This window comes from Atractosteus spatula, chromosome 3 (genome assembly GCF_055471065.1).
Source record: "Atractosteus spatula isolate fAtrSpa1 chromosome 3, fAtrSpa1.hap1, whole genome shotgun sequence".
NCBI classification, from domain to species: Eukaryota; Metazoa; Chordata; class Actinopteri; order Semionotiformes; family Lepisosteidae; genus Atractosteus; species Atractosteus spatula.
In genome coordinates, this window is record NC_142708.1 from 70065853 (window position 1) to 70089930 (window position 24078).

At 48.2% G+C, this 24078-nt stretch overlaps 1 protein-coding gene across 1 annotated transcript; it reads right to left on the reverse strand.

Annotated features, from left to right (window-relative positions):
* Positions 1–329: 329 nt before the first annotated feature.
* On the reverse strand, positions 330–15301 carry LOC148838544 (uncharacterized). Its single transcript, XM_088911208.1, has 12 exons — positions 15281–15301; positions 12909–12964; positions 12218–12378; positions 11830–11880; positions 11109–11297; positions 10180–10369; positions 7456–7565; positions 6402–6551; positions 4638–4718; positions 3513–3563; positions 2705–2914; positions 330–2250 (listed from the first exon to the last, which is right to left on the reverse strand). Exons 1-12 carry the CDS (start codon positions 15299–15301, stop codon positions 2063–2065), a joined length of 1458 nt encoding a protein of 485 aa, XP_088767334.1. The 3' UTR covers positions 330–2062.
* Positions 15302–24078: the final 8777 nt, after the last annotated feature.

Genomic DNA, 24078 nt, shown 5'->3' on the forward strand with positions numbered 1-24078 from the left:
CTCCTGGTAGCATAACAGGAGACAAACAACTAGAAGGAAGAACCACTGATGACTAGATAACATTCCATGCAATCCAATAGGATCCCGCTATTGATAATAGTAAATGTAGTCAAATCCAGAAGAACAAGTAAAGGTTCATTCCATGCTGAAAAGAGAAGAGCAGAAACAACGTTTCGGCTGTGAAGCCCGACACCTGAAGAAGGCTCCACAGCCGACGCAGCTACCTTACTGAACTTCTTAGATCCAGAAGGAACACAGATATCAGAAGACTTAAGTGACCTAGAGCCACAAACAATCACAAAACACAGACATGCCACCGTTCAGCCTTCCAGACATTTTATTACAATTACAAAATATTTCAGAAGTCGAAAGATTCGCAGCACATTCTCAGCATCACACAGTGACCTCTTATAATATTATTATATATTATTTTCCAATAATAATGTCCCACAATGATTTCCTACAGGAGAACTTGATCAATAATACAAGGTGAGAAAATAATATGAAAATCTGGTGTTCTTCACATCAGGTCTTTACAGGGCAGAATTAGCCAATTTCGCGGTTCCTTTAATTGAGCCTATTCAGCTTTTCCCAGGTCAGCAGCAACAGGCTGTGAGCCTCCAGGACCGATTCTGAAAACCATCATTTTACAGGTGCATAGGGAGTGGTGCAATAGCACTGCAGACAGTGAGGCTAGTAGGGGCAGGGGTAGTAGTACTGCATTCCTGATGGGTTTTGAAGAGCTACACAATACTTGTTTGATTCTTCCTCAGTACTTCTATTGCAAGGAGCATTTTCAGAAGAACAGCCAGTATTGTCCCCCTCTCAGCCCATTTCTGTTGACATAATAATTGTACAGCAACAGCACCCTCTTCAGGGCACATCATGTCAGTACCAGTCATCCCAAGGCTCCACCCTTGTGTTTCTGGAATCAGTGCAAACTCAAGTAATATATTTTAAAACTGAACCCTTGGAATTGGGCCACCCCTTGCTGGACACCACAGACCCCAAAGTGCCCTTTCTTAAAGGTCAAAGGTGACGAGCCACTGTGCCTCTGTGTGGGAGAGGAGGAAGTGGTCTGTGTGTGCGAACGAGTGCGTGCGCACACACACGTGACACTTCACAACATGTTGTGACTTCCCCTGAAACAGAACAGATTAATGCCTGCGAGGGCCTGTCTGCCGGCTCACCTCCTGCAGGGTGGCTCAGCTTAACCAGGCGGGGGGAACAGCCAGCAACAGGAAGGGCGAAATTCATTGTGAACCCTGAAATTTCGGGGGTGCTGGTGTGAAACACGTGTCGGTTTTATTTGAGAAACAAGGCATTTAGAAGACGTGAATTAATTACAGCAAGGAAAACAAAAATGTGACACAGAGCCCCTCCTGGATTCAGCCTGGCTGCTCTGAGAAGTGTCCCGGGTGTACGGCCTGGTGAGTCTTTCCTGCTGTGACCTCTGCAGAAAACCTGTCTTTCTGTGACGCCAGATTCAACTGCAACCCCACTAGCAAGTGATGAAGTCCTGTACCCCTTGCTGTTCGACTCCAGCTCAAACACAGTGCCCAGTGGGGCCATCTGGAGGCGGTCTGTCCCAAAGGAGAAGCCCCTTCCCCCTGCCTGGAGCAGACAGACACAGTTACAGCTGGGGTCTCTCCTGCGGCTACGAGCGACAGACAGGGAGAGTCTCGATCACCCTGAAAGCAGGCCGAGACACCGAGGGCGAAACCAAGAACGCTTCGACTTAAATATCTGGAGGCTAGGCACCGTGATGCACAAAGCAAGATGACCCCCAAACAGTGCTCCCACCTCTTCAAATAATGAATAAAAAAATACACACACCCCCCTCCCCCCCCCAAACATGTTTAGGTGCTGTGCATGAAGTTGAAACTTGGCGCAGTTAGGAATTGGGGATTAAAACATCACGGGGAAAAAAAGGAGCCAGAAAAGTCCACTGTGGTTTTCAAGCGCAGTAAGTGTGAAAGAGAGCTGGGTGAAAAGTGCAGGGATTCTCCTTTTAGGGAAAGGGGGGGGAGGGGGGGATTTACATGTCAACGTCATCACCCCCCTAAGCCTCCACTGCTCTGCAAATGCAGACTATCATCATGACAATGCACCCCCCCACCATGAACAGCCCCAGGAAGATGTAGACCAGCGTGGTGGTCCAGAAGGCGAAGAGGTACAGCGTCTTGTCGCAGAAGTCGGACCCTCCTCTCGTGTAATTGGGCTGGTAGATGGAATAGATCCAGACGTTGCCTGCGGGCCAGAAGGATAAACATCTCAGGCACCACTCCCACTCGAGCAGCTCGCACAGTCAGGTCCCTGCTTGATCTCGCAGCCCGGCTGCTGGCACCAGGGCTAGACCGTCCCAGGTTCCCATAACTACTACACAAATACGCCTCTGAAGGAGCTGTTTGCACAGTTCACCATACTTCTTGAAGGACTCGTTTTGGTGGTTATTTCTATCGTTGCTAGGTCCTCTCGTTAGTATCTCAATGACGTTCCAAGGAGCAAGGCAACGAGTCACTTCCTTATCTTACCGGGCATGTTAGCTTCTTCTACACAGATCACGATACGATTGCTGTGAAAATCTAGGCGGATACTGTTATACCCGGACTGAGATTGATAGCCATGGTGATCAAACCTCAGAATGAGGAAGACCCCTCCCTCTCTCCCTCCCTCCCCTCCACACCCTGGCACGCCGCCCCACCTGCGATGAACCAGCAGAACAGGAAGAGAGATGTCAGGGAGTTCCAGGTGGTGCACAGGCTGCTCAGCATGCTGCTGCCCCCCCCCTCCTCATCCTCCTTGGCGCAGGGCAGGCAGGACAGCAGACTGAGGACCACGGAGAAGACCCCCGCCACCAGCAGGTAGATGGGGATGTAGCGCTGTCTGGGGCAGTCGTGCAGGTACAGGGTGCCTGAGACACAGCCAGGAAAGGAGACGAGGAGTGAGGGAGATGCACAGAGACAGCAGGACCCCCAGGGAGGCCATTAGACTGAGGGCCAGAGAGACAGTGAGGCAGGGAGGACAGAGATCCAGAGACTCTGAGGTCAGAGAATCAGAGGTGAAGGGAGGCAGGGAGGCAGTGAGGCTGGGAGGACAGAGATCCAGAGACTCTGAGGTCAGAGAATCAGAAGTGAAGGGAGGCAGGGAGGCAGTGAGGCAGGGAGGACAGAGATCCAGAGACTCTGAGGTCAGAGAATCAGAGGTGAAGGGAGGCAGGGAGGCAGTGAGGCTGGGAGGACAGAGATCCAGAGACTCTGAGGTCAGAGAATCAGAGGTGAAGGGAGGCATGGAGGACAGAGACTCAGGTCAGAGAATCAGAGGTGAAGGGAGGCAGGGAGGACAGAGACTCAGGTCAGAGAATCAGAGGTGAAGGGAGGCAGGGAGGACAGAGATCCAGAGACTCAGGTCAGAGAATCAGAGGTGAAGGGAGGCAGGGAGGCAGTGTGAAGCACTGAGACAGTGTAAGAGGAAGCATATCATATACCAGCCCATACACCGTGCTCTCTTACCTATGACGATCTGTGCAACGGGCAATGCAATCATGATAATCTTGGAGATCACTGAAGAACAGAGAAAACACCACCAGTATGAAAAGTTAGGAAACACTAGCCCGAAGAGATATGTTTTCAATGTCTTTTGAAGAGTGAGATTAAAAAGGCATATTGCTTCAGGTAGTGAGTTTCCACAGTTTATTTGCATTTCTAGCATATGAGCGGAATTTACTAAACAGATCAGTGCATTAGTTTGGCAAGTTCTTTGCTTTTGAATTGCACACAAATTTCTTCCAAGGAAGAGAGTACGGAGGGGAAGCACATTATTGATGTACAGTATGTTGCCCTGAAACCCATCAGCCAATGAAAACCGGCTGAATGTTTCCTTCCTACTCCACCCTGTTAATGCACTATTAACGAAGAAGCTCTTATGCTTCTATACTGTACAAACATGGATTCAAGGGGAGCTGCAGTTCCAATTTCTCAGACCTTTTATTAAATCTCAGTAATAAAATAAATTAATTGACATTATAGAATTTTTTAAACAAATTTCAAGTTAAGCACAAAATCGTTAACTTTGTGAAAGTACTGCAAGTCACCATGTTGTCACAAACTTGCATTGGAGTTCCCACAAACTGTGATGTGATGTGGCCCTTCCTGCTCACTAGTCACTGTAATGACTGATATAATGGGATGTGAGACGTTTCACCGCAGAAATGTTCCAACCTGAGTAAGCAGTATTTGGTGAGAAAATTGTCTTCAAGTCAAAAGCCATCTTTCCATTGCATTAAAAGAGAGTGGCTCACAAACCTGCTTGTTTGCACTGTAATAAGCCTGTATCACATCACCAAAGGTTTTGTTGCCTTGTTCTGAATCATAGAACATGGCGCTGAACACACCTGGAAAATTTAGTCTATTTAGTGAAATAAATTGGAGGTCTTACAAGTTACTGTGTCCATTTTACATTCAGTTCCCCTTTAAGCAGTTGCCCCAGCAGTTCAGCGCCCCTGACACATACATCAGGCTCCCACATGGCTGACTTACTGTACAGGGCAGTGCAGGCGATTTCAGATCCAGTGATACAGTGCAAAGAGTTGATCACCTGAAAACCACAGCAACAGATGGCTGAGGACAGAAGCGTACCTAGGACTGGGGTGCTGACCCGAGGCGGTCTGGGGACTTGTTGGAGCAGATTCCCCCGTTCCTCCATCTTGACTGGTGGTCAGAGCCCTGCGGAAGGCGACAACAGCAGAGTCAACAGCAGCCCGGAGACAAAGAGGGGAGCCACTAATGCAGTCCTTCAATTCAGTTACAAAGGAAATCGGGGGCTTTTTTCCCCACCCGTGCAATTTTGGAATTGTATTTTGCGTCTCTTTCACCTCAGGAGTGCACCACCTCTCCGGGATACTGCACAGAGCACGTGCCCCCAGACTGATTACCGACCAAAAGAGAACAGTCCTGACCATTTAGAAGTAGCATCACAAGGTACACCGACATGAAACCAGGGCAGATGCTAAGGTAGAGGCAGAACATACTCTTCAAGTTTCCATTTCAAAGCAATTTCTGTACAGGCAACGAAAAACACTTCTGAACTTCGAAGAATTTGAGCCTATTCTCACTGCGGAGCTTTTAGGTTTCCAAGGGTTTTTTTTTTTAAATGGTCAAGACTCTGGCTGCCCAGAGGTTTTGCAGAGGTGCAAGCAAGAAATGAGACTTGCAGGTTTCCAGTACTGCCCAGTTCTGCTCATTTACAGAGCAAGCGCTTCGACCACATCTCACATCGGCCGTCCAAAAACAAGCAAGCCGCCTGGAATTGAGAAACGGCGCACAGAGTCCTTTCACAGGCTCAGGCCCCTGCTCTGGGGCCGGTGCTCGTGTTTGAACAGACTTTTTTTTTTTTGACACGCACCCAGTGCAGGAAGTTCAAAACCACCTCTCAGAGCTCTTCCCCACCACTTTCGACAGTCAGGCGGCTTGAAAGTGTTTTTTTTTCTTCTTTCTGTCGGAGTGTCACAAGACATTCTTCAAATTGCAGAACAACGGCTATTTCAGGTTTCACGATTTCCACCCGCTGTTATGCTGCAAGACAAGTGTGGGGGGAGGGCGGGTATTTGGGAGCTTAATTTGAAGAGTTAACTTTGACACCCGTCCTAATATCATTAAGGCCGGCGCCTGTGAAACACACCGCCCTGCAGCTCGGCGTGCGGGAAGAGAACTCCTCCCTCACATGCACAGTCGTGATCTTCCTCATGTGACACGCCAAGGGTGTCGAGTTAGAACGGGAATAACACTTTACCCCACTGAAATAAACAGCAAACGTCTGCAGGGGGACGTGTCAACACAGCAGAGGTACAAAATGAGAACAGAGCGATCAATTTACTCCAGACTTTCATCCCACAGTAAACACATGCTAATCTTAAGGTTGACCAGAGCTGCCATATCATATAGCTGGAATAAAGTCGAAAGCACGATTGTTTTAGAGGCAATACTATGCACCCAGGGGAGGAAAATGTTCCAAACCGCACAATCTATTTCTGTTAAAATTGCTGACCAACATTTTAGTTCACACAATGCTTTTTCTTCACGGGGGTTTGAGTTCAACCCCCACACAGTGGCATCGGTAGAAACGAACACACAAACTGTGCGGTGCTCCGACAGGAAAGCAGACCCCATGCACGGTCCAGACTTTTTGCGTCACTCTGAGCCCGGTCGACAGCCGCCTGGATTTGAAAGATGCAAGTCAGAGCAGAGTCAGTTCTAAAGACGGAGCAGGATTCTGGGCTTGGAATGGGCCAGGCTGGAGCTTTCATACACAGCCCTGGCTCTCGGCAGCATCCCTGGTTAGTAACTGGGAAGCAGGAGGCACCCAAGGAAGTGGGCGGCAATATCTTTCCAACAGCGATCGACCTTCGTCTTCCCCAGCTCCATCCAACGCCAAATCGACCCTGCTCCAGGCTCCAGAGGTCATCCCCAGCGGCAGCCAGCGGCACAGCGAGTAAACCAGGAACCGGGCCGGGCCAGACTGACAGCCGCTGCCGGCGTCACACTCGAAGACGTCTGCTAATAACCCGGGATGACCTCGCCCGCGACGCCGCAGGGTAGGTCGGCCCTTGAGTGAGTTACCCACGAGCACCTCAGGCTGGCTGTGATCAGGAAGCAGGGACGCCCAGGCCGCGAAATAAGCTGGCGTGTTTGAAACGGAGCCGATCCGCCGGCAGCCGAGCCCGGGGTTATTTGCATTCAGCATCGGCCTTATCAGGGATTGACAATGGAGCCAATGTGTGTAGCGCAGACCTGACTGACACAGGGCTCTGCAAACGCAGGGGTGGCCAGCTCTGGTCCCAAAGCCGCCCAGCAGGTCTGTCCGGTCACCCCTAACTCACTTCCAGCAGTGCGATCACAAGCAGTGATCAGGTTATCCCCCCCCCCATCCTGGACCTGGGGACCCCTGCTGGCTTAGTTTCACCCCAGTCCCGGAACCGGGAAAGACAGGCTTCCTAACTCCTCGTAATGAATTTCATTTGAAGTCTCTAGCTGGTTTCCTTCCTCAGATCCTCAGACACGGCTGTCTTCTTCACTTGTGCCTTTTCTGGAGGGACTTCGCAACTCCAACCCCGGAGTAGAGATGGAGTAGAGGGCTCAGTGAAGCGGTCCTGGGAGTCAGGAGCTCTGCCGCGGTGCAGCCGGCAGGGCAGGGAACCTCCACTGTGGGAGGACTTCAGATCAGCCGCAGGGCAAGGACCGAGGCGGGACTGCGCGGTTCATAGCATTCAGCGTCTTTACACAGAGAGTGGCCGGAGTCTGCAGCAAAGCCCCCCTGCTCCTCGAGCAGACTCGAGCGAGGTCCTTTGAGAAAAAAAGGGCTTGGTGGGATTCCTTCATCTTTAAGACACCAAAAAACCAACAAGGGCCACATATACACCTCTTCAACACTCAACCGACTCTGTATTATATCTGATACGATGACTCTTCCTCCGCTTGTCGGGCTTGAAATCTTCGTCCTTATCGGCTTCATCATAGTTGACTGCTAGCGGCATGAAAACTGTGAGGTCTGGGAGGACCTCCGAACCGCTTCCGTTTGTACAGGATTGATGATCGCGAAGAAGGTAAAACAGACTCGATTTTCAAAACGGCCAAAAGACACGTTCTGGCGTGTTTGCAGCAATGTTGGGTTTATTTAACTTACTGGCGTGCGAACGCGGGGTTATGTACGTGCAACCGTTCAATTGGAAATCCGTCTTTCGTTTGTTTTCGTTTCGCAAAGGGCTGACTCGAGGAGTCGGCGTCTGTGCAAAAACAGAGCGCCTGGACTTTGAATCCATTACCGAATAGCGCCGTCGCTTTGGTAGGTAAAAACCAAAGTGGTCTGCACTTAGTCGTCATTATTGCTTGAGCTTCTGCTTGTTATTCCTTTCAGACCCGCCCGGACAGCCCAACACCGACTAGGAACTCGGCTCAGCCGCTGAGACCGAGGGCCCCGAATTTAAACGCGTTTCTGACCGCAAACTATTCAAACTGCAGTATTATAAATAAAATAACAACGCCAGTATTGACAACAAAATGCAGGATTATACAAACGAACTCGGGTTTTTTTTTCTGGGGGGGGGGGTGTTATCACACAGAATTACCCCCCGATATACAAGCTCGTCTGTGTCTGTTTTTTTTCTTTTGGCGAAGAGTTAGCAAGTTTCTTACCTGCCGCTTGCTTCCACAGAGGGTGACGCCAGGCGGACGCGAAGAGAGAAAGTGAAATTAAACCGCTAGTGGGTTTTGACGTCCGCGGCTGCAGTCGGAGAAACTCTTCCCCAGTGTTCGAGGCTGAAGCGCAGCCCTGGCCGAGTCAGCGCACGGCCTTTGACTCAGCACAAAAGTGCGCGTTTGAGAGAAGGCGGAGACAGTCGAGAGAAGAGCTTGTAACTGCCTGTCCAGCCCTGTTCTTCCCTCCCTGCCTGTGCGTGAGAGCAACAGGGCTGCCCCCTGTGTACACTTGAAGCCTTGCAAACTACAGGGGAGCCGCGTCCAACTCACCGTAATCTTCAGTTATTCTGGGCAAAGAATCTCAGCGACGTGTGTGGGCAGCTGCTTTCCTTCGTCTAACTTTCCCAGAGTGTGGAGGTCTCTCTCCTCCTGGGGCTTTCTGTGTTTCTGTGCTCCTGGCAGCCCAGCAGACCCGTGCTGCCTCAGGTCTGGCCCAGAAGACTGCTGCTCTCTGCTGACTCTGGTTTCTCTGCCCTTTCCGTCCACCGCCTGTGTTTTCATCAGCTGTTTCAGACAGCTGTGGGAGCGAGTCCAGCCCTTTTTAGTGTGGGTGCGCGTGCGAGTCACTGTGTTTGTGAAGACAAAGTCCGACAGTCCTCCCGAAGACCACAATTCCTGGGACCGCAGTGAGGAGGTTCTCACACGGCAAATCACGTTTCTTTTCATGAGTCAACAGCAGCTTCTTTACAATCCTCTCCCCCTGCCCAGTGGGCAGTTTACTTTTGACGGAACAGAGAACAGGAGGGCAGCAGGAGAGGTCAGGAAGAGTAGGGAGCTCCTCTTGAGTCTAGAGTCCGGCTGCATTCTGGACTGTGAGCGCTAGTGGTCAGATGAGTGTCTGTGACAAGAGAATGTGTGTGTATTTGACAATGGCAAAGCATGGCTTTGTGTATCCACACATCGGAATGTGTGTCCTTAATTTGTGAGGCTGCGTGCCTGCACATTGTGTGTCAGTGTGTGCATCTATCAGTGTGAGGCTGTGTTGAAGTGAACATATGAGTTGTTTGCAGTGTGTGTGTGTGGACTCCAGGGTGTGTGTGATGAAGTGAACATATGAGTTGTTTGCAGTGTGTGTGTGTGTGGACTCCAGGGTGTGTGTGCACAGCTTTCTGTACTGCAGGATGTGGCATTATGTTTGTGCAGAGTGGTGTAACACTTCTTATCACACAGTTGGATCTGGACAGACTCTAGAAGGGTTGATAAAGCTGTTGCAGTGCTGCTACTTGTAGTTTCACAACTGCCCTTGTGCTACCTGACCTGACCTGGTATCTGTGTCTCTAATGGCTCTTGTGCTGCTACACTGGTGTGAATTAGACTGGTGTTAGTGCTGCTACAGCTCCCGCTGTCCCTGCCACTTCTACTAGTGATAAACACCATCTGCAAAGCCATCAGGCTCATGTTACATTAGATATTACAGAAGTGGTTGTTTATGTACAGGTAAATAAACGACAAGCGTGCTGAAACTGAAATTTAATTTAATAAAACTAAACAAAAGATTTCATGCTGTTTTTATTGAAAAAGCAAACTAAGCTGTAAAGACTAGGATGATAACACAGTATTACACTAGGAAGCACCAGAGCTCACCTAGCTGACAGAGACACAATTTCTGATTGTTCAACATATAATCATATTGGAGAGAGGTTACTGATTGATGCTTTGGTAGAGTGATTTGATTTTGATACAGGCTGGACATAGAAAAGTAAGAATACTAACATTGTTAAGAAGACTTGTACTAAAGGCACAACACCATGGCTTAGGAAAGTTTACCTTGCTAATCATACTGCACTATTATCATACTTGAATATGAATTTTCAAATGGATTATAAAGACAGTGGAGCTTCAGCAAGCTGTCACTGTGCACACTGGGCCATTGGGAAGAGGTGGAAGAGCTGTGTGCGTGAAGGACACAGAGGAAAGGGGTTTTCACTCGATGAACGCTGTAAAAAACGACCCTAAACATAATAATGATGCCGGCCCACAGGTCCAAACAAACCACAGCAACCCCACTGCGAATGTCACAGCAGTGATCCCACTGGTGAATTCGAAGAGGGTCTTGTTGCAATATTCCAGACTGCTCTCCTGGTAACTTGGCTCCAAGGTCATGATGGACTTTATCCCTGGGAGTGACACAAATGGGAGGAAGTGACTCCAGAAAACTGAAGGAAGTTAACATATACAGCAGGAGACTTATCAACTGGCTGTGTTTGACCCAGAGCCTCCAGCAGAACATTCCTTCATAGACCACTGTGAATCAGTGTGAGTGACATGTTAAAGCCACACCTGTCCAGAACGTGCTTCTTCCAGCACAGCAGGGTGTGTAGATGCCCATGACTGTAGACACCCTACAGCAACCCACTGCATTGATCAGCCCCCCCTCCTGTATGAGCCCTGCCAGCGGGGATACTAGCTGTGATCCTGTCCTTCCTCTCAGGGCATTGTGATACCTGTCAATAACCAGTCATGCCAGTGACTCAGAGAGGGAGCCAGTTTGCCCACAACTCACTCACATGCTCTTGTTCATATTATTGCTCTTGAGCAGTGCTGGGCAATTACAACTGCTTGCACCCTACACTGTAATTGTGGTTCAGAGACCATTAGGTCCGACTCTAATTCAAACAGTTCAAACTGGGTTTTGAAAAGGCTCTTCCAAGAGTGCATCATTAACGTCAACACTGTTTTCACTGTGCGTCTGTAATCTTGATTTCATGCTAAAGCCCCTTATTAGTCCCATTAACTGATCTGCCAGCGTAAGAAGGCATGGTATTTTGCAAGAACGATGCAGCGATTGTATGAGCTAACCCAGAGGTTCTCAGTAAACCCTCAGTTCCCCTTGCCAGCCCTGCACAGCCACCGTACCTGCGCTGCTCCAGCAGAACAGGAAAGTGCACAGCAGTTTCACCGCCGCCACGCCCAGCCTGTGCACTCTTTCCCCAGTCAGCCGGGCGGCGACGAGGAGAGGGCCCAGCAACAGGCTGAACACTCCCGTCACCAGCAGGTAAACGGGAACAAAGGGTTTGAAAGGACAGTCCTTCAGATACAAGGCGCCTGTGGACAGAAAAACACAGGCGGCGACACAGTGAGAGAGGTAGAGGCGGTCAGGGAGCCACGGACGCACTGATGCAGAGAGTCAGAGAGACTATCCCAGAGTGAGGCTACAGTGAGGAAGCGAGAGAGACAAGAAAACAGGAGGGAAGAGACTGGCCAACCCACTCCATTTCCTTGAAGAAGACTGCGGAAGTCTGCATGCATGCAAGTCCTTGAACAGAGCAGACCGCACGGGCTCTTGAAACAAGAATCCCAAACCCTGCAACTTTATTGTCAAGGGCATCCCGGAAGACTACACCACAATCCGCAGTGAGTGTGAAACTAATAGGAAGTGCACTGTAAATTGAGGGCTCTTCATACAAAGAACAGCAGAGGTCTAGAACAAGCTACAGTACCCAACCGATTTCCTAGAAAACAGCTGGAAAACAGCTTTTATCATTAAGCTGTTAGCAACCAGATACACAGTAAATGAGGAGTCCAATGGACTCTTTTGTTAGCGCGGTTTCTTGAGTTCCTGGCAGAGTGTACTTACCTATGGCGATCTCAGCGATGGGTAGCACACAGAGAGTGATGATGACCATTGCTGGTGGAATGATAAAGAGAGGAGAGAGGTCACAGCCTGAATGAGGGAAGTAAGAAGATCAGAGAATTGCCTGCTGAGGTATTGCCATTCAATGAGCTGGAGTGGACTCTAATTCACTGGTTCTGACTGGGAGAGAACTGATTCACTGGTTCTGCCTGGGAGAGCTGATGTTCTAAAAACCAATGCATCGTCACCCAGTGAGCCAGGAAAAGTTTTGTCATTTTTTTGTCCTATTTTGCAGCACTTCCACCTGGTGGCAACAAGGCTGCATTGCAGTTTCGCTGTACAATGGGTCGTGTTCAGGATTAGTTTCAAGAGTATATTGCAGTTCAGGTACCTCGGAACAGAAGATGTAGAAGCTGACAGCAGCATTGAAGAACATCTATCACTCCTGTATTGCCCCTGTCATTCTGGTTAGGGTTTCTCTCAGATATTTCCTCCGTCCCCACATCCATCTGTAGAGGATTGCTCTGTTCGCCCATTGGTGTATTCAGACTCCTGCAGAGAGGAGAGCGTCAAAAGCAGAAAAGGAGCAGGACTTGATTCAGCCTTTGAAAAACTCTGTGTTTTAACTGCACGTTTCACAATAATAGGAAAACAAACCATAAATTCTTTTCATTTTGATACACTTACATTTAGCCAAGACAGGTAAGAACAGATATGAGTACTGTGCTGCATGAAAGCCGACATTCCTCCTTGGCCTTCTGTCTCGGTCTGTCCAGGTGGCTTCTGCAGGCTTACTGGCAGGGCTGGCCCCGGACATAGGCAAACTAGGCATCAATTAATCCTCATTATTCAATCTCCTCTTCCCTCACTATTGGGGAGAGGAGAGAGGTCACCGTTCACTCCCAGTCCTCGCTGGGATTTAGGAATCTATCCGCCTCCTGAGCTTGCCTCGCCCTCAGACCTCTGACCACCGACACGAAGAACCATTTGGCGTTGGGCCTCTCGACTACCCTTTCGGATCTGTTTGCCTCGCTGATCTCTCAGCCCGGATTCGACCTCTAGCCTGGAGCTACAGTACCCACCTCCCTGCCGCCTCGCCCTCCTCGGACCCATTAACGAATCGGACTCTCCTAGAGACCTGCACAGGGTTCATAACAGCTCGTCCGTAACAGACTGCGCCTAGGGCTCCGAGGGCCTGAGGCCGCCAGGGGGCCCCCTCGATAATTACTTACACTTATACAGCGCTTTCCTGGTCACTCCACTCAAAGCGCTTTACAGGTAATGGGGATCCCCTCCACCACCACCAGTGTGCAGCCCCACCTGGATGATGCGGCGGCAGCCATAGTGCGCCAGAACGCTCACCACACATCTGCTCTCAGTGGGGAGGAGAGCAGAGTGATGAAGCCAGTTCAGAGAGGGGGATTATTAGGAGGCCATGATTGGTGAGGGCCAATGGGAAATTTGGCCAGGACGCCGGGGTTACACCCCTACTCTTTTCGAGAAATGCCCTGGGATTTTTAATGACCACAGAGAGTCAAGATCTCAGTTTTATGTCTCATCCAAAGGATGGCACTTTTTTTACAGCCTAGTGTCCCCCTCACTATACTGGGGCATTAGGCCCCACACAGACCACAGGGTGAGCACCCCCTGCTGGCCCCACTAACACCTCTTCCAGCAGCAACCTCAGCTTTCCCAGGAGTCTCCCATCCAGGTACTGGCCAGGCTCACACCTGCTGAGCTTCAGTAGGGCTGCCAGCTGGGAGCTGCAGGGTGACATGGCTGCTGGCCATGTGCAACACAACATTTTTTACCCAAACGTTCAAATGTGAGCGAGAAATTCACTACAGCGCCTCTTTGGGTTGCTGCTGTGAATCATCCTAAAATTGTGAAAGCAAACATGTGGTGCAAAGACTGTTCAGCAATTATGCGCAATCAGCATTAAAACACATTGATTTTTCTCCCTTGCGGTTTCTCCTGTAGTTCATTAAGTGGGGGTATGTGATGGCGGCAGGAGCAGAGAGGAGTTTTTCAGAGCTCCTTCTCAAGGTGATTAAAACACTCCTTGAAGTCAGAGCGTCTCAGTGGAGTGGCCAGCATGTGCATCAGTCTCGCAGTGGGTCAACAACTATCGTATGGACATAATTTGTGATTTTGCCTCCCGAAATCTAGGCGAATTGATATATAGAAGTTTTTTTTATAAGACATTCCCATCGGCTCAGCCTTCCTGATCTCACCTCTCTTGGTATTTAGTGCACTTACTTTTTACTTAATGATTGGATTTATTTCTACAATTCCTTTCTACAAAGGTTTCAATGCATTAATAAGTGTTTTGATATCATTTTAAAGTAATGGATACTCTGTTTATCATTATCATCCCCCAAGGCCAGCCTACAAGTACCCACAAGGCTACCTGGGGTCACTGTGTCACCAGCAGCCAAAAGAGCCCTGGACAACTAATCCCACCCTACATTTGGTGGAAGTCAGCCAACTGTGCTCTGCTGTCGGGCGAATCTTGGTCACAGTCGGCTAGTGACCCAAGCTCAAACCTGCAATCACACGTCTCAGATTTCAAGTAAGAGCCTTTACCAGTTGAGCAACCTGTTGAGCCTAGCCTGGGCTGAATTTTTAGCACAGAGAGAGAGTGGTGTGATGACACTGAGGTCTAATTTCTATGAATCAGAGATCTAACATCTTATGTGGAATGGAAGCATCCAAAATCACCACTGATGGAGAAGTTCAAGTCTGAACGTTGGGTAGGAGGATGTCACTGAGGACCTTTTGGTTTTGAAGGCAATGGAGCCAGGAAGGAATCTGCACCCTCATAGCTGTGATGTTAGCACACAGAATTCTTCCCCACAGCAATATGAAAGCACATAGAAGAAAGGAACATATGTATTTTGATGCCGGAGCCATTGACAGCAATACACCAGCTATGGGCTGGATTTAAAACCAGGAAAATGCAGGGTATAAAAATGGACTCATGTCTTTTTAAAATGAGGTATGACAGGAATCCTGACGTCAAAGTCCTTGAAGCAAATTCCACAAAAAACAGGTCAAACCTGGGGTTTGTTTGAGTTGGGGTGATTTCAGGAGGGGTCACCCGAGAGACAGCTCGGTTCAGTCCCTGGATCGTTCAAGAATTCGACCTGGGGCAGGCTGGGCAAGGCAACACCAGAACTGTCCACTGGCCAGATCATGTGATCGTGTGCTCAAGTCCTAAAACCAAAGTGAGGTAGAGGAGCTAATGGACCACAGCTCTGCTGGGATAACAGAACCTGACCAGTTTGGACACTTTCTTAGGCACTGCACTGTGAAATCCCCAAAATAGTTTTTGTGGCATTTGCTTCTGGGCTAGTGATGATGCGTACTACTTCCCTCACACCTGAAGAAGGCTCCACGGACAAAATGTTGTGTTTTCTTTCTTCTCTTTTCAGTATGGAATAAACATATTTACCTGTTCCTGCAGCCTACGCATGTTGACGCAGCTCCCCACCTGAACTACATCAGCCTACTACTGGCAGCCTGTCTGATAGCAGCTGGGAATCTAAAGAATGAACAGGAGCTGAGAAACCCAAACCTTCCCTCCACCACCAACTTTAAACTGCACCAGTAATGAAACAGAAAAGCGCAGCAGCTCTGACAGCTGGAGTCTCCTGAACTGGAATGCCCCAAGCCTCAAAATCTCGCTGCTCTGTGCCGGGAACTGGACTCCCTCTGTGCAAGCGCTGTGTGTGGAACCAGCCCAGGCTTCTGGGGATTTTTCACAGCCAGGTCCTGCATAGAAACACCTGCTAATTGGTGGGTAGGGGATTTTAAAAAACAGATCCGTCAGGTGATAGCACTGAAACATTCTACACGGATCACGACAACTGAGTTACGTGGTAGGCAAGAAAAAATACAAAACACTGCATTAGGTCACCTGCACGGCCGCCTGACTCTAGGGGGTCCAGTTCTGGAAGCCAGCTGCCTTTACAATGTGTCTGGGAGAGTGGAGAGCAGAGGGACACCAGAGCCTCTGCAGGGCAGAGCGAGGAGGTAGACCCCAGCTCCCTTCAAGAGAGACAAGTCACTGAGCCCTGGCTGGAGTGGTTGATTTTTCAAGAATAAGAATAGGACTAAGACTAAGACTAACTGCTTACACTTATATAGCCCTTTTCTGGACACTCCACTCATAGTGATTTACAGGTATTGGGGACTCCCCTCCACCACCACCAGTGTGCAGCCCCACCTGGATGATGTGACGGCAGCCAAAGTGCGCCAGTATGCTCCCCACATACCAGCTCTCAGTGAGGAGGAGAGCAGAGTGATGAAGGCAATTCAGAATTAACCAATTAACAATTAACCACTCATTGCTATCCTGCATGACTCTGGACGACGGCGGGGAGGAGGGCATGAAACTCCACACTCCCAGAGCTAAACCCAGGACCTCAGGACTGCAAGTCTGACGACTTCTCATTTGGAAACTGAAGACCTTCAGCATTGATGAACAGTGCTCAGTCTCTAACAGACCCAGACTCATACGAAAACCCAACAAACTGCCTATCTTATCAGAACTGGTGAAAATCATTGCAGCTGTGATTGAACACAGGCTGACAGATTCCTGGGTCCAAGAACGTGGTCACTCACCTTGGTGTATCCGCTGCAGTCTCGTGTCTTCCAGGGATCACTGAGGCCGGCTAATCATGAGAAAGTGAAAGAAAGCCTGATAGAACACACCAAACATGAGACTTCCTTATTCCTGTAAGGCGTGACAGACCAGCTGTCATGCCCAACATCCCTCCCTAGAGGGTGCTCCACTGCTCTCATTATTGTCCGTGTGATTAAGCTCTCCAGGTGGACCCTTTTAGAGTTATTATTTAAAGACCAGGTCCTCCAGTCCTCGGGGTTCATCATTAGGGTAAGATGTCGCGAGGCCCGCCTAGCACCAGGAAACCCTACGGCCGTCTCCTGAGGGCATAGGCCTCGTCCCCGACACCTCCCGCTTCCTGAGCCCGGGGTCTGGAGGATCTCGCCCTGTCATCCTTGGACCTCCATGTTTTGTCTGTCCGTGTGCTCCCCCCTCCTGGGGATTTTAACTTTGTCGCGTCCCAGGATGGATTCCTCGTTGATGGACTCTCGGACTGTGCTTTGACCTGCCCTGGGACCCGTTTGGATTTGGATGCCGTTTTGTCTTCCCCGTTCACTGTCTCACGGACTGTCACTATTATTTTGTGCACTATTAAACCCCTGTGTGTTCCCTTTTACCACGCCTCCTGTTTTCTCCAGCTCTTACCGCATCGCATAGGGTCTTCTATAAGATCTGACACGGATTTCAGTCCGTGTTCGTGACACCAACCTGGTGCTGCATATGGTGTTTCAAGTGAAAAAAGAAAGAACGCAGTTTGAGTCAAGGCTGGGCTTTGAGCACACCTGAAGGAGACACCATATAAAATATATTCAATAAAATGAAATCGCAATATTGATTGCCATTTCACAACTCTGATCTTTTCAGTTGCCTATTGTTAGTATTGCTGTTACATACTGTATAAGGCAAGTAAGAAATAGCTACGAAAATGTTTGTAACTTTTAGGAATACCAATACCTTGTTTTTAATTGAGTTTTTCCCCTTTCAAAATTCTAGATCTGAGTGGCAGAGTACACCCGCTGACCTGTAGCTGGAGGAGGCAGACACAGCCAGCCACCGGGACACAAAACTGTCAAGAAGCATAGATCAGGACCCTATGCAGACGGTAGAATCCAGAGAGAAGAGAAACGGACACAGGGAGGAGACGACTAGGAACTGGGCCGGTTGATGAACAGGGGGGCGTGACGACTGTGCACTGGCGCTCGGGGGGGGGGGGGGCATGGTCCAGGCGTACAAGTCCAAGGGAGTCCAAAGGGAATTCCAGGGTGTAGTCCAAAAGTCCAGAGCCGGGTAATACAAACGAGACAAGACAAGGTTTAAAAAGTGGAACGGGATCCAGTGCAGGGATGGGGAATAAAAGTGGGTTAAAATAAAAGTGGGAATAAAAGCCCCAGACCCAGATGGTCAGGACGCTGTTGCGAAGCCGATGCCGTCGGGCCACTCCAGGACCTGCTGGTAGGTAGGCTTCCGGAGCGTCCATCTTCCAAAACTGAGCACAGAATGGTAGGAGCGTCTGGCTTAAATAGGGAGGGGCTGGATAGGAGGCAGATGCACAAAATCAATCTATTTAGATCAATCAATCTAAAACGGGAAAAGGCCGGAGCGCCCTTAAGAGGGGGGTTTATGATCGTGACAAAAACAAAGCAAGCCAAGCATGGAAAAGGCCGGGAAATGGGGCTGTGAAAATCCTCCCTCATTCCCTGGCGCGGAGTGGTGACCAGTTTGGAAGATGGGCAGAGAAGCACGCAAAGAGAAAGGGTTAGGCAAGCATCTGTTAGCCCAACACAAAAAGGCGGACAGCAGCTGGCCAGACCTCCAAAAACATCATGGGTAGCAGGATACTGAAATAGCAAGTTCCCTGATGAAACCAGGTAACAGGAGCTCTTCATGCGTTTAGTTAGACTGGGATGAAAAGTGTCACATCAAAGCAATTCACTTACACATTTGTACACAGCAACAGTTAAGACCAAAAGCGCAGAGAAAAAATTGCACTCCCACATCATTTCTAAACCTGTCCCACTGATGCCTCAAATCCTGGGAAGCGCAAATCTGGGAGCAGACTCGGAATGTCCTCCTGTGCTCCCCTGGCCATCTGCTGGACAGGTGTCTCTTTACATGACCATAGAGATGGACAGGGCTGGGCTGTGGGGTGTGGGGCTCAGCAATCTTGCCCTGTGTCACTTGAACCCTGCACATGTCTGGCTGGCGGTGCAAGGCCGGGAGTCACTATATTCAACAGCCGGCCTGAAAGAGGAAGAAGCACTCAGAGCATGGTCACCCCCTGAGACATTCCAGCTGCTCTCCTGACATCCAGGACATTATCTCCCCTGCTCAAGTAGAGTGCGGAAGCGATAACAATGGCAAACACAACATTAGGATATGCAGTCAGAGGTGCAGAATTTACTGTAAATCCAGGATGCTGTGTTCGAATTGCAAAATGCATTAGAAAGTGTACAATTTGAATATTGAGTATAACCTTTCTCACTGTGCTGTGATAGAAAAAAACACTCCGCCTCTCTGGATTCAGTCCAGGTACTTTTCCCAGGGCTCCAGTAATGTTTCACTCTCACCATAGACACTCTCACTTTGAAAAAACGCCAATTGAATGACGTCGATTGACATGATGCACTTTAATCTATTCTAATGCTAAACCACGTAACTGGTGTTTCCCTCCTTCGCAGGCCCTAGGCACTGTGCCTGCTGTGCCTCATGGGAAATCCAGCACTGACTCTCACAGACTAAAAGCACTACAGCTTTTTCATCCTGAACAGAGAGGCCAGGAAGCTGACGTGGGTCAAGTATTTAAACTCCTCAGTGGCACCAAAAAAACTGGTGCACTTGTTCAGCACCAACAGTGCGACACTGAAGAACACAAGTAGAAACTGTGGGCCAATTCTCTTCTGCATAAATTAAAGGACATGCACAGGGACAGCTTAATAACACTTTAAAAGAAACAAGCAAGACTTCCTTATCAGCAGCTAGAAAGAACATTTCTTTCTAAGTCCTTTCAAGAGAATTATTCCCTAAATGAAGCGACGGCTGGTATAAAGACTGCAAGTAACAGCTGTGCTTCCTGCTCTGTTACAACACAGCTTTGACTCAAAACCTGTTCAGAGACACAAGAATCAATTGAACAATAAAACAAGACAAGAGCACACCCTCCAAGCTGACAGTCTTACTCGGGCTTCTCTTTCTCCTCGCCACAGCCCAAGAACTCGGCTCAGCCGCCAAGACTGGGACTCCGGACTCAAACGTGTTACTGACTGCAAACGATTCAACCTACAGTATTATATTATTGTAGCACCCTCGCCACTGCTGCCTCAGGTCGGCCCCCCACTGCTGGGGACTCGAACCCGGGCCTCCGGCGTCACTCAACAGGGACCCAGCCAGCTGAGCTAAAGGGAAATCGCCCTTCAGCCCAGCGGCTGAAGTCCCTGCTATTCACAATGCTGGCAAGCCGGCTCGCCCACCCTGCAATGTCGGCCGTATGCGTTAAATTATTATAATGATAATATGAACAGTAAACTGCTACATCTGTTCTTTTTCTTGTTTACAACCATTTTTGTGCAGTATATGCCAGGGACTTGTGCAATACATTTATATTTATATTTATATTGTGCAATACAACTTTTTGTGTCCTGTTCTGTTCTTGTTTGTTTTTTGTGCGTTCTGGACTGTGAGTAACTCTTCTTAGTGCACTTCTCACTGTACTGATTGTATGTATTGTATTATTATTATTGTATCATTCGTTACACTGTGGCTGTGTTGTCTGTGTTAAGCTGATGTTGCACTGCAATTTCTCTCACAGGATCAATAAAGTATCTCTCTCTCTCTATGATCAGTCTCCCACCAGACACCGGTGTTTTATTTTTACTTACTTTATCTATAATACAGATATATAAAGAATATAATGATAATAAAGAATTATTTTTCTGTAGTGTTTATTATTATTATTATTATTATTATTATTATTATTATTATTATTATTATTATTATTTCCCACTGCTGCAGTCAGAAAAACTCCCTCCATGGCCAGTTCTTCTTAATCTTCAGTTATTCTGGGTATAGAGTTTCAGCAATGTGTCTGGGCAGCTGCTTTCCTTCCTCTAACCTTCCCAGAGTGTGGAGGTCTCTCTCCTCCTGGGGCTTTCTGTGTTTCTGTGCTCCTGGCAGCCCAGCAGACCCGTGCTGCCTCAGGTCTGGCCAGGAGACTGCTGCTCTCTGCTGACCCAGGCGCCAGTCTGTTCTCAGTGGGGGCACGTCAGCGGTGAGCACCCACACCTGTCGCAGTGTGTGAAGGGGGTTCTGTGCTCTTTCTGTCCACAGCTGTGTGTTGGCCTTGTGTGTTTTTGTCAGCTGTTTCAGACAGCTGGGAGAGTGTCTTGAGCCCGATGAAATCTAGCGGTCCTCACGAAGACCATAATTCCCTAGAGACAGGACCAGTAAAAGGTTCTCTTTCGACCAATTACATTTCTTTTAATGAGTCAAACGGCAGGTTCTTTAAAATGTCCCCAACCCAGGCAGTTCTGTGAGCGCTTGTGGTCAGATGAGTGTCTGTGAGCAAGAGAATGTGTGTGTATTTGACATGACAAAATGTGCGTTTGTGTATCCACACATCAGAATGTGTGTCTTTAATTTGTGAGGCTGCGTGCCTGCACATTGTGTGTCAGTGTGTGCATCTATCAGTGTGAGGCTGTGTTGAAGTGCACATATGTGTCATTTGCAGGGTGTGTGTATGTGTGTGCGTGCACAGCTTTCTGTACCGCAGGATGTGGCACTATGTTTGTGCAGAGTGGTGTAACACTTATCACACAGTTGGATCTGGACAGACTCTAGAAGGGTTGATAAAGCTGTTGCAGTGCTGCTACTTGTAGTTTCACAACTGCCCTTGTGCTACCTGACCTGACCTGGTATCTGTATCTCTAATGGCTCTTGTGCTGCTACACTGGTGTGAATTAGACTGGTGTTAGTGCTGCTACAGCTCCCGCTGTCCCTGCCACTTCTACTAGTGATAAACACCACCAGCAAAGCCATCAGGCTCATGTTACATTAGATATTACAGAAGTGGCTGTTTATATACAGGTAAATAAACGACAAGCGTGCTGAAACTGAAATTTAAATTTAGGTTAATAAAAGTAAACAAAAGATTTCATCCATGTTTTATTGAACCGTATAAAAACAAACATGAGCTGTAAAGACAGCTGACTATGTTAATAACACAAAGTGTTTCACCAAGGAGCACCAGAGCTCACCTAGCTGACATAGAGAAGAGGTACAATTTCTGATTTTTCAACAATATATTCATATTGGACAGAGATTGCTGGTTGATGCTTTGGTAGAGTGATTTTATTTTGATACAGGCTGGACATAGAAAAATAAGAATACTAACATTATTAAGACATATACTAAAGGCACAACACCATGCTTTAGGAAAGTTTACCTTGCTAAAACTACTGCCCTATTATCGTATTTAAAGTCATTTTGCTCAACTTTCAAATGGATTATAAAGACAGTGGAGCTTCAACAAGCTGTCACTGTGCACACTGGGCCATTGGGACTGCATGGGCTGCTCTACACTGGAGACATTGCTTCTGAACGTTTAACATTTTCATCAAAATGTCTGAGGGAAAAACTCCAAGTTCAGCTCTCCCAATAGATCCTTCCGCTATCTGGAACAGAAGGGACAGTCCTGGTCCTGGGGGGGGGGGCTGATGTGGCTGTAGATCTGTTACATTTGCATGAGTCTTTACGTTTTTCCCCAATAAAAACCAGTGATGAGCTGATTTAGGCTGTTAAGAGGCAGGCTGGAAGGAAAGCCTGCAGAAACTATCCTATTCTCTTCCCCACATGTCTGGATGGCGCCCGGGCTGGGATATACACCATTTGTATATCCATACAAATAAAAGACTTATGAGCAAATTGATGGAAAGTGAAGTTACTAAGGTCTAGAACATCGTTAGTGCTGGGAAATTTGAATTTTAATTTGAGGGAAAAGGCATGGGATTTACCATACTTACAGTATGGATCAACTGGATCAATTCACCAGCGTCTCCCAGCTCTTCAGGTGACACTGCTTTAAACAGACACTTTGGACACCCAGGACCAGGCTTGGAAACACCCTCTACTAAAAAGCCTTGCAAACATTGTTTTCTTTTTCAAATGAGATGTGGAAAATGTGCATTGATGAACCACCACCTTTCCAAAAAGTACAGAAGGTTTACCACGAGTTATACATGTTTGATTTGGCTTTGCACAGCAAAAGTCAGACATGCACTTAATTTCAAGTTTTCCTTATACAGTACATTCCACTGTACCCAAAACCAAAGGATTCGTAGACACGTTTCTTACATTGTATGCACACGCTTATAAAAAAAAACACCTGATGAGTCTCTTTCTTAAAAAAGTATTTCTTCAGCATAAATTAAAAGGGACATGCTTTGTTGTTTGCACGAGGACAGCTTGATAAAACTGAAAGTAAATAAGCATGACTTCCTTTTCAGCAGCTAGAAAAAAACATTTCTCTTTAAGATCTTTCAAGAGACTTATTCACTAAAGGAAGCGACAGCTGGTATAAAGACTGCAAGTAACAGCTGTGCTTCCTGCTCTCTTACAACACATCTTTGGCTCAAAACCTGTTCAGAGACACAAGAATCAACAAAACAATCAAACAAGACGCGTGTTCTCCCCCCAACAGGATCTTCACAACCACCTTTGTTTTCATCCAAGCTGACAATCAGCTACTTTGTCCAAGATAAAGAACAATATCCTACTTTTACGAGTTTGAAAATTACTTCCATTTGAAAGCACATCCAGATGTGCTGGGAGGTGAAGAGTGTGCTGCGCAGTTCTAGCCAGCAGAGGGAGCTGTAGAACATAGTGGAGCCTGGCTGCAGTGTGCTGTACCACCTTGTCCAGGCTGCCATAGAAACACTGCATACACTATACCCTCATCTGTCTGTGGCAGAGTTCGTTCTTTACACAGAGCCCGTTACAGTGACATAACCCCCTTGAGCAGGAAAGGCACTCCAAACCTCCCGCTGTTCCCAGAAACACCTCATCAGGCTTGAGGTTTGGCAGAAGTGGCGCCATTTGAGGAAGTGTGACTCTGGGGCTTGAAGAACTGAGGATCAAATCCAAGCACCTGGACTGCACCTGCTGCACGTATGGATCTGCTCAACAGGGCTGGGTCCGTTCAGTACTGGCAAGGAAAATTCGGTTGCTGCAGACTGCAGTTGCTATGGTTGTAGACTTATGGTTATGGTTGTATGGTTGTAGTAGGTGGTGCTCCCTGTCTTTCGCTCTTCCTTGCTCCTATAACAGATTGTGCAATAATGCACAAGTAAGGAGGGAGGTGGCACTGCGCTGTGAGAGCAGCCATTTTTCAGATTAGGGCAAGATAAAAATCCAAGCTCCTGCCTTCATTATTTACTGCCTGTTAGCGCTCTTACTGTGGTGTTCCGTACTTCACGTATTTAGCAATTATACCAGTCAGCTGGACTGTGTAGTTTTATCTCTTCCTGCAGTGAACTCTTCAGTGTTCCAGGGATGTCTGCTGATTGTGCTGGCCTGTACTTCCTGATCTCTGGTCCCCCTGGCTGCAGTTCATATCAGTGGCCACTAGGGGGCAC